The following is a 14,678-nucleotide window of genomic DNA, read 5'->3' on the forward strand; positions in this document are numbered from 1 at the left end:
CAAAAAGAAGCTCTCCATAAAAAGGTTCTATGGTGAAATCAAGATACAAACTCTGAAAAAGACATCAGTATGAAAACAGCTCTAATTAAAGCCTCAAAGAAAAATGCAGATTGACACAAACGCAACAAGAATTCCTAGGAGAGATTTAAAAACAGCAACAACAACAAAAAAGATTTTAAATGTCAAAAAAGAACAGTAGAGAAAATTTGGGAAAAGAAACACGAGCAATGCAAGAAAATTATGAAAAGAGAATTAATAGTTTGGTAAAAGAGTCACAAAAAACATGAAAGAAAAGAATTCCCATAAAGCAAAACTGGCCAAATAGAAAAGACGTAAAAAAAAATCTCAGGGACACAAATGATTCCTTAGAAATTAAAATTGGTCAAATGGAAGCAAATGGTTCTTTGAGACATCAAGAAACAATAAAACAAAGTCAGAAAAATGAAAAGACAAAGGAAATGGGAAACTTCTCATCAGAAAAACAACAGACCTGGAAAATAGGTTGAGGAGACATTATTTAAGCATTATTGAACTACCTTAAAGTGATTAACCAAAAAAGAGTTTAGGTATCAAGTTTCAGGAATTTCTTAAGGAAAACCATGCATGTATCTTAGAATCGGAGAGTAAAATAGAAATGGAAAGAATCCATTCATCACTTCTTGAAAGAGATCTCAAAATGAAAATTCCTAGACATATTATTGCCAAATTCCAGAGCTTCCAGGAAGGGGAGAAAATAATGGAAATAGCCATTAAGAAACCACACAGGCTCCAAGCACCTCCAATACCTGTAAAATACAACTCTAAACAAATTTTAGAGCTATAGAACCCACAAAGTGACAGAGAGAAACAAATCTCCTGCCAACTGCAGCCTCTCAGGCCAATAGGAAGGGTCCATCACACCAGACTGGGAGCTGAGAGCAGTCCCACATGAGCTGTGCGGGTCCCAGGGCGGCTCTGACCAGTGGCACAGACTGGCCAGAGCAGACTTCAGGAGAATAAATCACCAGCAGTGATGATGGTTTATGGTTCAACCCATAAACGCCAAAGAGAAAGTACATCAGTGGGGAATTCTGTTGGAACTGGGTGACATAAGAGCCTGGTCCAGCCCCTGCCCCGGGATGAGAAGTGGAGGAGGCTTGCCGGCTGTAACTGCTGCCTTGTGGCTGCCTCTGGAGCTCCTGGCCTGCAGAGCCTACGGGGGCCAAGCAACAATTTGGAGAGTAATTGCTTTTGCTTTGATCTGCTTGGATCTGGATCATGGTCTTGGGTGGTGGTCCTTGGGTGAGAAACCCGAGGTGTTGTGCCAGAGCTTGTGGTGGCTGTAGAGTGGGCTCCTTCCTCAGACCTCTGACAACATTTGCGAAAACTCCAGTGATTTGGGACACAGTTCTCCATTTTGGAAACAGAGTTCTACTGTGGCAAAAAGCTCAAAAGTTAAGTAATTGGCTGGCAAGATGAGCAAGCAGAGGAAGTGCAATCAGACCATAGAATCCTTATTTAGGGACAAAAAGGATCAAAACATGGAACCAGAAGAAGAAAACAAAGTCAAAACTCCTGCATCAAAAGCTTCTAAGAAAAACATGAACTGGTTACAGGTCATGGAAGAGCTTAATAAGGATTTTGAAAATCAACTTCTCTTTGGTTTTTAAAACCCTTGACAACATGGCTCCTTCTCCCTTTCTAGGCATATTAAATTTTTCCCCATCTGTGGCACTTAAAAAGTTTTGAGAGACATAACTTCTGGGTAATTTTATAATTTTGTTATTAATGCCAGTATCTTAATAAAGGATGGTCATTTGACTGCCTCTCTCTTAGATCAAAGACAATCATGGCAGCAGGCACAACTTTTTATATCCTTTTGGAAGAAGGAGTGTTCAAAAGGATAGCAGTAAACTCTGATTGGCTAAAAATTAATGAGAGGTAGACTTTACAAAGAGAAATGAGCTTACTCCAATGAGGGGCTGGGAGTGACATCATGTCTCCCCTGAATTGAGAGATTATCTCTAATCAAACCACCCCCAGCCTTGGGCAATTTATACCTAAGGGTCTGTCTCCTCTCTAGCTTGATTGAATGGAATTCACCTTAGACTAGAGATTACTTGTAAGGTTGGGTGGGGTCAAATGCCTGAGAAAGTTAGCTCAGCCTTCAGAGACTGAAGTCTTGAAATAAAAATAGAGAAAAGGGGGAACTCTGAATCTCCCCCAAATTATGAGTTTTTAATAATCATTTCTCTCACATCCATTCACTCTACAATTTGACTATTGTCCTTGCTTTTCCTTGCACACTAGGGTCTATCGTCTCCTGCTTTGATTATCCCCTGTGCTTTTATTTCCTCTTCCCAGACTCCTAGCTTCCTTCAAGACTCTGCTCAAACAAGTTATGATCTTGTACCTTTCCCCCTGACACCGCCTTCCCTTTACGTGTCATTATTTGCGTGTCCCCTCCATTGTGATGGAGTCTCCTTGAGCACGCGGACTGTGTTTTTGCTTTTCCTTTTATCCCCAGTACTTAGCGTAGTGCCTGACATACGCTAAGTATGTAGTAAATACTTGTTGACAGACATTCATACAACGGTGAAAATACTATTTACTTATGGCACGGTTGATAATAAAAAAATATTGCTTACTATATGCCAGGCACTGTGCTAAGTGCTTTATAACGATCTCATTTGATTCTCTTAATGACTCTGTGACGTAGGTGCTATTATTGTCCCCATTTTAAAATTGAGGAAACTGAGTTGAACAGAGGTTAAGTGACTTACCTAGGATCATACATCAGGTAAATGTCTGGATTTGAACTTGAATCTTCTTGGCTCTAGGCTCAGCAATCTGTCTGCGGTACCATCTCATCAGTAGCTAGAATAAGGGAAAATTAATATATTGAATCATTTTTAGTTTTTTAGTTAATATTTTTTGACAAAGGGCAAGGAAAATGATGAAGTTTATGATGAGTTTAAAAAAGGTCACTTCATCAATAATACAATTTTAGAGATGGAAGGAATATATATTACCATAGAACATACAATAGAAAAACAAGAAGCAGCATAGTATAATAAAAAAGAATACCACATTGAGAATGAATAGATCATGGCTCCAAATATAGGTCCTTTCACTATCTATGTGACTGCAGGCAAATCACATAACTTCCTTTAGCCCCATTTCCTTTATTTCTAAAATTAAGGGCTTGAATTAGATGATCTCTGTGGTCCTTTCCATTTCTAAAGTCTGAGGATTTTATGTAGATTGTTACAGTGAAAAGGGACCTTCAGATCCCATGTGTTATAGTTGGAAGGGACCTTTAAATACAGCATATTATAGTCCGAAGGGACCTTTTAATACCAAACATTAGAATGCAGGACATAGAACATTTAGAACTGGAAGAGACTCTGGACAGCAGCTAGTCCAATGCTCTCTTTTTACAGACAAGTAAACTGAGGCTCCTTGAGGACTTGCCAAAGTCCTCACATGGTTAGAAGAACAGATGAAGGTAGTTGAAGGCACAATGGTGTAATATGCCAGAATGGGTAACAGTGAAAGTTTGGTTGAGAAGTAATTGGTTAGAAGGAATGTTTTTCAGTTAAATTAAAAAACAAAACAAAACACCCCAACATATTGACAAGAAGAAAACGAAAGTACAGCTAATTGGAAGTGCTTGAAGTTGAGGTCTTTAAAGAGGCAGAAGCTGAGACTTAATGCATCTTTAAAATGGCCTGATTTAAAATTAGACAGTAACCTTTATATCTTAAGGTAGCAGTTGAATTTAAAAAATGTGAAAAGTGGTCATTCTCATTTAACCAAAAGTTGATATTTGGTTATGAAAAATTTGATAATTATTCATAAATAATTATTTCTTTTAAGTTTATAGCTGACTTTAATTTTTGATTAATTAACTTGGGATTTTCAGTCAGATATATTTTGGACTAGGTAGCTGAACTCTGTCTGCTGTTCTGTTATTCTATTGTAACTTTGCATGTTTGCTAACAATCTCATTTTAAAATTACTTTGAATTTTATGCAGTTTAGAATTACAGTATTTGCACATATTCTTCTTTCTCTGGAGTCTTATTTTGATACCTTGCCATGTTGGGAATATGACTTTACGACCTGAAAGACTATGCCCGTGGAGCATTAGCTCTTGTAGGTTCTATCAAGCAGGAAAGTTTTGAGATACTGGCTGAGTTTTGGTCTGTTATGTCTGCTATCTAAGATCTTATTATGTAAAAGTTTGAGGTTATCTCCAGAATATTAGTCATAATATCCTTAGTTTTTTTCTGCCAGAATAATTCGTAAACTCTTTATCAAGGTAAAGCTGGATTGATGAAATCATATATTTTTATAGTTTGCAAGTATACTCTTTCAACTTAGAAATGTCTCATTGTAAGAATAATACTTGGTCATTGAGCTTCCCTGTATCTCAAAACATTCCAAAGCTTATATACAATATTTGTTAAACCTTATTATGCCTTGGAGGGAAGTATAGCTTCATTCTTATTTTTTATATGGGCAAATAGTAATGTGGAGTACTGAAGCAGTCATGCAATGACTTTTCTTGTTGATTAGAAGGATTCAGGAATAAAACCTTTCACGATCTATTGAGATTTTAAAAATTATTTTTTCAGGTTATCATACTACTGTTTTTGGAGTGTTTAGTGATTGTTTGCTGGACAGCCTGCCAGGAATAAAGACCAATGGCTCCACAGTAGAAGTCATTCCAGCTTTGCCAAGATTGCAGATAAGCACTTCATTACCCAGGTAAGCAGAGAAAAGAACTTAGATTTACATTAAAAAAAAAAGAATTCTTGCTTTAAAACAATTTAGTCTTTAAATGTTTTGTTTGCTCATGACACAGAGGGCAAGTGTAATCTTACTCATTAAATTATATCTATAGTTCTCTCTCTTTTTTTTTTTTGGAGGGGGGCAGGTAGGGCATTTGGGGTTAAGTGACTTGCCCAAGGTCACATGGCTAGTTTTTGTGTTAAGTGTCTGAGGCCAGATTTGAACTCAGGTCCTCCTGACTCCGGGGCCGGTATTCTATTCACTGTGCCACGTAGCTGCCCCATGTTTTCTTAATCAAAGACAGGGTGGAGGATTATTTTAGGATTGTTAAGTCGGACAAGACCTTGGTTAATTCTGTTAGAAATGGTACAGGATGGACGTGTGTCCAATAAAGATCATAACAAAGTGTGAACTGTGCTTCTAGAATGGTAATCTTTGGGAAGAATGAGGCCTCACTTAAAAGGGGTAAAGCAGAATTTGGAATTCTTATTTATGAAATGCATAAAGAAAAATTTCCTTCTCTTTTTTGATTTTAAGCTTGTAAATAACCAGATGAGACAGGGTATCATAGAGAATAGGGGAGTAATTCTGGAGTCAGCAAGGCTTGGTTTCAAGTTCTACATCTGATAACTTCTTTGCTCTATGACTTTTGGCAAGTCCCACAGCCTCTTTGTGATTCTAAATTGCCCAACTGGCCAATGGACATTGGAGTTCCTTACTGTAAGTTCCTTAAATCCATGAAATCACAGGTTTAGGAAAAAAAATCATGAAAAGATATAAAAGAATGTAATCTTGAGTATTTGTGTCCCTTGTTCCTTGGGTATTTTGTATTAATTTCTAACAAATTGTGATGAAATAGGTGAAAATAAATACCTCCAATTGTTACAAAGGTAGCAGCAGTATTATTGTCTTGTATGGATGAGCCTACAAGAGAGTCAGAAATCATAGAATATCCAAGCAAGAAGAAACTTTAGAGAATATTTAGCATGACCCCACATCTTATAGGTAAGAAAATCAAGACCAGATAATTTAAACAATTTGATGAAGTTCACTAGGTTAGTGTGGGATAGATCTAGTTCTGGAGTCCAGATCCTCTGATTTCTAGTACTCTTTATATCAGCTTCAGGATCTTCATGTCACTTGGCATGAGGTATTGATGTTATTGCATAGCACTATCTCATTCACCTCCCCCCATATTGCTTACTCTTGTTCTACTCTAGCTGTCTCCCATACCCAGAGCTTTTTCTGCCTCCTTATTTCCCCTCCTGGTGGTCTTCATGTTTCAGCAAAAGTCTTACTTTTTTAAAGAAGCTTTTCCCAATATTCCTTAATCTTAGTGCTTTTCCTCAGAGATGACTCCCAAGTCAACAAAATGCATGTATTTTGTTTGTATATAATTGTTTGCATGTCTTCTCCCTCATTAGATGTCCTAGGAGCAGCTATTCTATCTATTAGATAGAATGCTAATCTTGGAGTCAGGAAGACCTAGGTTCATGTCTAGCCCTAATAGATACGTGGCTCTGGGCAACTCAACCTCTGTCTGCCTCAGTTTTCTTATCTGTAAAATGGAGATAAAAATAGCATCTACCACTCAGGGTTTTTGTGAGTATAAAATGGACAATATTTCTAAAATTCTTAACACAGTACCTACCTCATAGTAGATACGTAATAAATCCTTCCTTCCTTCCTTCCTTCCTTCCTTCCTACCTTCCTTCCTACCTTCCTTCCTTCTCCATCCCTTCCTCCCTCCTTGCTCAGCACAGTAATTGGCACATGGTGGGAACTCAATAAATACTTGTTGACTACAATCTTTTCAATCTTTATTTCTCACCTTCATAACTTTCCCCCAATCTTTTTTCTGCTTTCTCTTTCCCTAGTTTTTAAAACAAACTCACAGAATGTCAGACTTGTAAGGGACTTCAGAGATTGTCTAATAAAATGATAACTGAATAAGGATTTCCTCTACAGCATCACTGACCAGTGGTGATCTACTATCTACTCATTGCCCTCTTTTGAGAAGTAATTGTTTTGTCCTTGAGTAAACCATTTAATTTTAGGGTTGTTATGAAACTTTTCCTTGTATCATGCTGAAATTTACCTTTTTTCCAGCTTCCATCCATTGTTTCTAATTATGCTCTTTCCCATAATTGTCTTGAATTTGAAGATGACACTCATGTCACCTCTAAGTCTTCTTTTCTCCACATGAAACATTCCCATTTCCTTCAAATGATGACTTGCTTTCAAGTCCCTCAACATATTGATCTTTTTTCTCCTAGGTTCCCATGGTTGTGTCTTCCTGAAAATATGGTGCCCCACACTGAACACAGATTTCTAGGATATGGTTTCACTAGGAAAGAGTTGAGTTTGGACTATCACCTCCCCTATTCTATTTTTTTTTTCCTTTGGTGGGGGAAGGCAAGGCAATTGGGGTTAAGTGACTTGCCCAAGGTACCACAGTTAGTAAGTGTGTCAAGTGTCCGAGGCCAGATTTGAACTCAGGTCCTCCTGACTCCACGGCCAGTGCTCTATTTACTGTGCCACCTAGCTCCCCCTACCTCCCTTGTTCTGGACACTATTTTTTTTTAAATATACCTTAATTTTATGTTAGGTTGTCTTTTTTTTGAAGTGTCATATCTTATTGTTGACTCCTATTGATATTGCACTCCATTAAAATCTCACCCCTAGATCCTTTTCATGATCTGACTTTCCCTATGCTGCACCTATATGGTTGAGTTTTGATGAATTCCAGGAATTGAAGTCAAGCTTACAGATCTATAGTTTGAATGAAGACCCTGTTGTCTTCCCTTTTTTTGAAAATGAGGACATTTCTCTATTTCTAGGCTAATGTTTACCATTATTTTTCAAAGATTGATGATATATCTGTATCATTTTCACCAATCTTTTTCATTTCCTTAGGTATTTCATCTTGACCTGGTGACCTGGGCTCTTTAAGGGCACATAGCTGCTCTTTTATTATCTCCTTAATTATTGCACATTTCAACTGTCTCAATAATTTTTGTTTTATCCATCCCATTCTAGAAGATAAATTTCCTTAACATAGGAAAGAGAAGTAAAATTAATAGTTTGAGTTCTTGCTATTTTCCAAATGACATTCATCATTATTGTATCCACCCATAGCAGCATTTGTATCTTCTAATCCTCTTCTCATGCCCATCAAAAATCAAACAGCTATTTTTCATGTGCCCACTTTAATTCATTTTGAGCTTTAGCCTTCCTGACATTCACTATTTGATAAGATTTCATCACTCATTTGTATTCTCCTTCAGTTATCTGTATTTGCTCTTATCTTTTACATGTTTCTTAAAAGTATCATTTGGTTGATGATGGCTATAGATTCAGTCTGATCTCTTTAGATAGCTTCTACTTTACTTCATCTTTGGAAATGTTTGTGTTTGTGTTATTAAAATTTCATTCTTGAGAACTTCCCATCACTCTTTTTTTTTTTTTAAAGCAATTGGGGTTAAGTAACTTGCCCAAGGTTACACGGCCAGTTTGTGTGTGTGTGTGTGTGTGTGTGTGTGTGTGTGTGTGTGTGTTTTAAGTATCTGGATTTAAGAGGCCAGAACTGATCCCGGGGTTCTCCCTACTCCGAGGCCGGCGCTCTTAACTCACTGCGCCACCTAGCCGCCCCACTTCCCATCACTCTTGAGCCAGATTCTGCATAGATTTTTTTTTTAGGCCATAGGATCCTCATGATTATTCTTAGACATGCTTTAAAACATGTTCTCATGGATTCAATTGTGATCTCTATACAGATTTGAGTGCCAGTCTTGCATCATGAATTATTTATTGGAGGTTTCTTTTTAAAAAAAAAATATTTTTATTGATCTTTTTTGTTTTTACATCACCTGGATTTTCCCCTTTATCCCTCCCTTTCTTCTCCCAGAGCACCCTCCTTTATAACAAGGAATTTTTTTCTAAAGGAAGAGAAGAAAAAAATGCAGCAAAAACTATTAAGTCCATTGAAAAAATTGATATGTTATGCAGTGATGTAGGCTCATTGGAGGTTTCAAACTGAATATCTTATAAGTATATCAAACTTAACATGTCCAGAACAAAACTCATCTTTCTCCACAACCTGCCTGTCTTCAGAACTCCTTGGTTTCATCATTCTTTTAGTCTCTCAAGTTTGCAATCATGCAGTCATTCTAAATTCATCACAGTTACTCATTGACTTCTCCTATCTCTCTCACATTGGATTCAATCAATGGCTAAGCTTTGGTGATTTTACCTCCATAGGTTTGCTTACATCCATTTTCTTCTCTCTACTGTTACATGGTCACTGACTCAGATTATTCTTTCATCCCCTCTCATCTGTACTGTTGAACTAGCCACTTAATTGATATCTCTGCCTTAATTCTTCTTCTCAATCCATCCTTCATGCAGTTACTAAATTGATACTCATATCAAGTATTTAAACATGTCACTCAGCTGCTTAAAAAGTAGCTTCCTATTTTAGGATAAAAATGGAAACTACTCTTTTTTGAGATTCATAATCTGATTTCATTTTACCTTTGCAGACTTACTGCAAATTACTCCTCTTAATGCATTCCAGGTTCAAGTCAAACTGGCCTACTTATATCTGCCATTCTGTGTCTTATCTCTTTAACTTTGTACGTGCTGTTCCTAATACCTATTGAGTTCTGTCATACAAATAACATTTATTTTACATGCGCTGGGATGGCTTCTGTTTAAGGAGACAAGGAACCCATTCTACTATTTGGTTGTTATAGAGTCCTAGGGATATAAAAAACCCATTTTATCAGGAGTTAGTGTTCATGAGTTTTGACAGAGTTCCCATTGACTTGCAGGATGTCTTTTTGACTCAGTCTTGTTGCCTTGATGAAGAGAAAACAGTGGAACAGTGTTTATATTTTAGTAATTATATCCTTTGAACCTCTTATTATAGGCAAAGCTATTTTTATCGTATTTTATATTCAATGAGTGTCTTATTACATTCCAGTCCTGGGCATGAACACTGAACTGGTGTGAATTAGGTCTGACTTATAATTAATTCCCTTTACCCTTTGCCTCTTAAAATCTCTAGCTTGCCTCTTTTCCTATAATAACCTTTTCCTGATTCCTATGATTGTTAGTGAAATCTGTACAAATGAAGGCGAGTCTGTTTCAGTTCTGTGGATGGTATGAGCTCCAGATATATCCACAATAAGAATACAAAATGCCAATTATCCACCTCATCTGTATAACACACAATGATACTAAAGGTTGGGTTTACATGTAGAACCTGTAACAAAATCTCTTGAAGTGTCAATATCAAGTGACTCATCATAGTGCTTTTATACTCACTTCTTGGGCCTAGGACTGTTATAAAGAAAACACCTCTTAGAGCTCTCCCTGTATCATTAAGAACTGACCATCTCACACCTAGTACTGTGGGTCTTCAAAGAGACAGCATGCTATGGTGAAAAGAACACTAGGTGAGAGCTTAGAAACCAGTCCTGAATTTCAGTCCTTGCTCTCCTACCTACTAGCTGTGTGACCCTGAGCAAGTGACTGTAACTCTGAATCTTGGGTCCCTCTCATCAGTTAAACTGATTCAGTTCAATTAAATAAACATTTATTGAACACCTACCATGTGCCAGGCTTAGAATGGGTGCTAGCAATATAGAGATAAAAATGAAGCATCACTTCATCTAAGGAGTTTATGTTCTACCAGCAGAAAATAAAATATACACAAATAAGTATTTGCAGAATGAAACAAAGTAGTTGGGGGTGGAGAGAGACGCTGTTAATTTCAAGGATAAGAAAAGACCTGCAGTATGAGATGACCACCAACCTGTACTTTGACAGAAGCTATAAATTCTCTGTCAGAGGTGAAGACAGAGGGCATACCAGGCATGGAGTACAACCTGCAAAAAGCTCTGTAAGTGGAATATATAATGTCATGGTTGTAGAATAAGTAGGACAGAACAGCTATAATATAGAATGTACAAGGGAGAGAAGTGTATAATAAATGGGTCTGAAAGTGATAATGAAGACAATAAGAGCAAGACTGAGATCTGGGTTTTAAATAAGTTTAGATGTGGATTTATTGATCAAGTGTGCGACTGCCTGGAGTATACACTAAAATCAGGCAGCCCTGAATTGGGATACAGGCAATACTTATAAAGGCAAAACCCACAAAAACCACAATTGGGGAGGGGAGCTATCATAAGCAATGACATATAGAAGCTAAGAACAGCTATTGGTTGGATCTATAGCTTAGGGATAATTTGGGAAACATGGTGCAAGGGTACAGGGGCACAGCTGGGGTCCTTCCTAGAACTGGGTGGAGGGCATAGGGGGAGTGGAATTTCCCAGAACAGGCTGGGGTCATGGAACAGGCCAGGGTCATGTTCTGGGTGAAGGGTATGGGGGACCTTGCTGGGTCAGCATCCCAGAAAAGGGTGGTCTCTTGCATGAGATAGACTTGCCCCAAGATCTCTATACAGGCTTGCATCATAATACTTATACAAAATGCTGCTACAAGGTTTACTTATTTAGGGAAGTTCTAACTTAGGGAAAAGATAAGGGAGCAGGGGACTATGCATTGGGTGATTCACTTTTACCCAGGACTACACCTTTAAGCTGTTACAAGTGGTTACAGGGTTTAGGATAGAGACAAAGACAAATATAAAGGGGCTTAATGGTGGGCTCCAAATCAGGTGGCATATGATTTGGGTTACCTTACAACAATAATACAGGTACTACTACTTTATAGAGATGTTATGAGAAAGGTACTTTGTAACATGCTTTGTACATATGAGGTATTATTATTATTTTATACACATTTTTGGTAGGGGATTGAAGAATTTTTCCAACATACGAACTTCTGGCTGAGCTACACTAATTCCAGATGCAGACAATCTAACTTATTTCAGTTAGTTAAACTAAGAGTAGTTATGAATCTAGTTTGGCACTCAGAAAAAAAAATCAAATAACCCCCATTTCTCTCCATCAACTGACAACCTAGTTTGTCCATAAAATGTTCACAATGCAGGTCATTTTCAAGCCACATCTCCACATTTCACAAAAATCTGTTACTGCACTACCTAGTTTATACTTTCAGGATCCAGCAAGGGAACAGAATGCTCCAAGTGCCCATTATCCTATGCTGGTCAGGAAAGAAGAAGAGAGATAAAGATGCTGGAACAAGATAAGTCAACATAATCACTGTGTCATGTGTCTTAGAGACACATTTAACAACTATAATCCAGGACCCTATGAGGAAATCTTCCTATCTAATGAAAATTCTCAGGAGCAAATGCTACAGTGCAACACTGTGAAGGCCTTTGGATTTCACATTTTAAAAAATTCCACTTCATGATGAAAAAGCAATGGATAGTGCCTTTTTCTTCCTGCTAAGGAAAGAATAGTTTTCATGTATCCATACTTTTAATGACCTAATCTGTGATATCTCTATCTTTATATCCCTAGTCTGTCTAGCACAGAGCCTTGGAATGAGTGGACATTTCATTACGATTATTTCAGTTGATCTTTCAGAGTTCAAAATCTGGAATAATTTAAAGAACAATCTCTATGAGTGTCTTGAATTGAAAGAGAGAGCACAACACTATTAGGGGTCATTAGAAAGTGGAGACTGAGGAGGAACCAAGGTAGTGGAATAGGAGAAAGAAATAAAGCCAAATTCTTCCTAACAGCTCTCCCATAAAGATCTGGAAAATGCACCGTAATAAGACTGATAGGGTTATCTAAGAAAAAAGTAATAATGCATCTTTGTTCTAGCTTAGGTCATCATACAGAGGCAGAGAGGTCTGTGTACAGGATCTAGAGAGGAATAACCACTAAAAGAGGGCCAAGGCTATGTACCAGAGCCAAGAAGAGGTTCCATTCCAACACTGAGGGACCTAACCTTGGGCACAGTGCAGGAACAGGATCCACCTGACAGCTTTGTCACTCATTGCCTAGTCCTGGGATCCAAGGAAGAATGAGCAGGGGCCATCTATATAGGGGTGACATTACAGGATAAGAAACAGTTGAGGGCCTTAGGCTGTGTACTGAACATTGATCAAGTGCAGAAACAAGCAATAGTTTTGTGGTTCTCCTCTCAAGAGTGAGACATAGCAGGATTCTCAGTTCCAGACTCCAACCTAGTCTAAAGGCTGCAACATAATAACCTTGGCAAGAATACCAAATCACAGGCATGCCTGCAGTTTTGCACTGAACCAGCAGAGCTTTCCATTTGGCTGGCAGTGGCTGAGTCCAGTGGCCGTCTCCTAGAGCTCCAAACAGGGGCAATCCACTGATATGTTGCTCAAGCCCAAATACAGGTCAGAAACTTGTAGATCTCAGACTAGGAAGGCAGCCCTCAGACTTTACACTGATACAAATCACTTTGGGAACACTTTAAGCTTATAGGTCCTTACCCCAAGCTGTCCCTGAAATCTTGAAATAATATAACATTCAGCCTTCCTCCCTTCCCCCCAGAAGCAGAATCAGGAACAAAGAGGATGCATGTTCAGTGTAGACAGTTCTTTCAGAAGTATGCAGGACCTAACCCCAACATAAAGTCTAAAGTAAGTATTGAAAGTTTGCAGGTCCCTTAGAAAACATTGGCATAATATGACCTCCCAGAACATCAATAGGACCAGCTTAAACATTCTCCCCAGAATTACATAGAGCTTGGCCCTAACACAAAGTCTGAAGTCAGGAATTAGTTTGGAAGAATGAGAAAAAGGAAATCTCACTATTAAAAGTTAGGGTGAAAGGAGAAGAACGGGAGAGGGGAGGGGGAGAAAATAAGCGTTTATTTTGCACCTAATATGTGCTATGCACTGTGCTAATTAGCATTTTTACAAATATTATTTTATTTCATCCTCACAACAACCCTGGGAGGTACCATGAAGCAACATTCAGAATAACTCATTATTTAGCACCCACCTGTTTAAAGGAGTGTAGAATTTAAAATACAGTTGGGTGGTACTTGAGAAATCGTGCACCTGAGGTTTTACAGCAGGCTTGCTATCAACACCATCAATAAGATCAAGGTGGAGATGGCCAGGATTACTGCAAGGGATGTAGCAACTCTAAGTGTAAAATTTTGCAAGAAGGAGACAAGACCGAGAGCAAAACCTAATATAAGCCTGTTGGAGTTAGATTCCAAACTCAGTAATTCCTAATGAAAGTAAGAACTAATTCCAGCCATCACATCCAAAACCAAACAGCTGCTATTCACACCATCTAAGAGTAGAGAAGGGAACAAAATCTGACCCAAACACAAAGCCCCAGTTGAGAAACTGAGATTAGAGATAGGAGTATAGAAGAAAATCCTGAACACAAAGAAGAAATTCCTTGACATGAAAGGAGACTAAGAAGTAAACCTTGAAGAAAAGGGAACTTCACAGCAAATATAAGTAGAGTCTTAGAGGAAAGAATGTCCCGGCAATAAGGTGATGGTTAAGTACTACAGGAACTTTAGGACCTGGAACAGAAACTGGAAGAAATGTAACAAGAGATACAAAATGTAATGACAAAGGAAATGACAGCAAGGAAGGAAAGAATGGCAGGGATAATTAAGTTACTTAGAATATATGATGTTCCATACCAATTTTACCCAAGAATTGAAGTTCCTGAAAATTAGAATGAGCCAAGCAAAAAAACCAATGCTTTCTTGCAATAAGAAATTTTAAAGCAAAATGAAGATTGGAAAAAAATGACGAAAATTTAAAGTATAGACTATCAGTCTGGTACATACTATAGGACCTACAGTCAGGACAGAAAAAATGTCTTAGTAAACAAGTTAGTGAGGTCTAATGTAATAATTATCAGCCTATTTGAATTCCATGATTACAGATCTATTAGAACCAGAATCAGAGTGAAAGTAATAAGAATATACTAGTTACTTCTTGAGAAAAAACTCAA

The 14,678-nt window shown here is 37.8% G+C and overlaps 1 protein-coding gene across 3 annotated transcripts in view; it reads left to right on the forward strand.

Annotated features, from left to right (window-relative positions):
• The window catches only part of TRAPPC9 (trafficking protein particle complex subunit 9), a 1,063,197-nt gene that overhangs the window by 253,022 nt on the left and 795,497 nt on the right, over positions 1 to 14,678 (forward strand). For all 3 annotated transcript variants that reach the window (XM_069081231.1, XM_069081230.1, XM_069081232.1), the window contains one exon: positions 4,619 to 4,751. In XM_069081231.1, coding sequence (XP_068937332.1) covers positions 4,619 to 4,751 — 133 coding nt within the window. The remainder of the gene's footprint in view (positions 1 to 4,618; positions 4,752 to 14,678) is intronic.

This window comes from Petaurus breviceps, unplaced genomic scaffold, assembly GCF_028583685.1.
Source record: "Petaurus breviceps papuanus isolate PSGF00001 unplaced genomic scaffold, PetGlider_PUasm1.0 98, whole genome shotgun sequence".
Taxonomy (NCBI): Eukaryota; Metazoa; Chordata; class Mammalia; order Diprotodontia; family Petauridae; genus Petaurus; species Petaurus breviceps.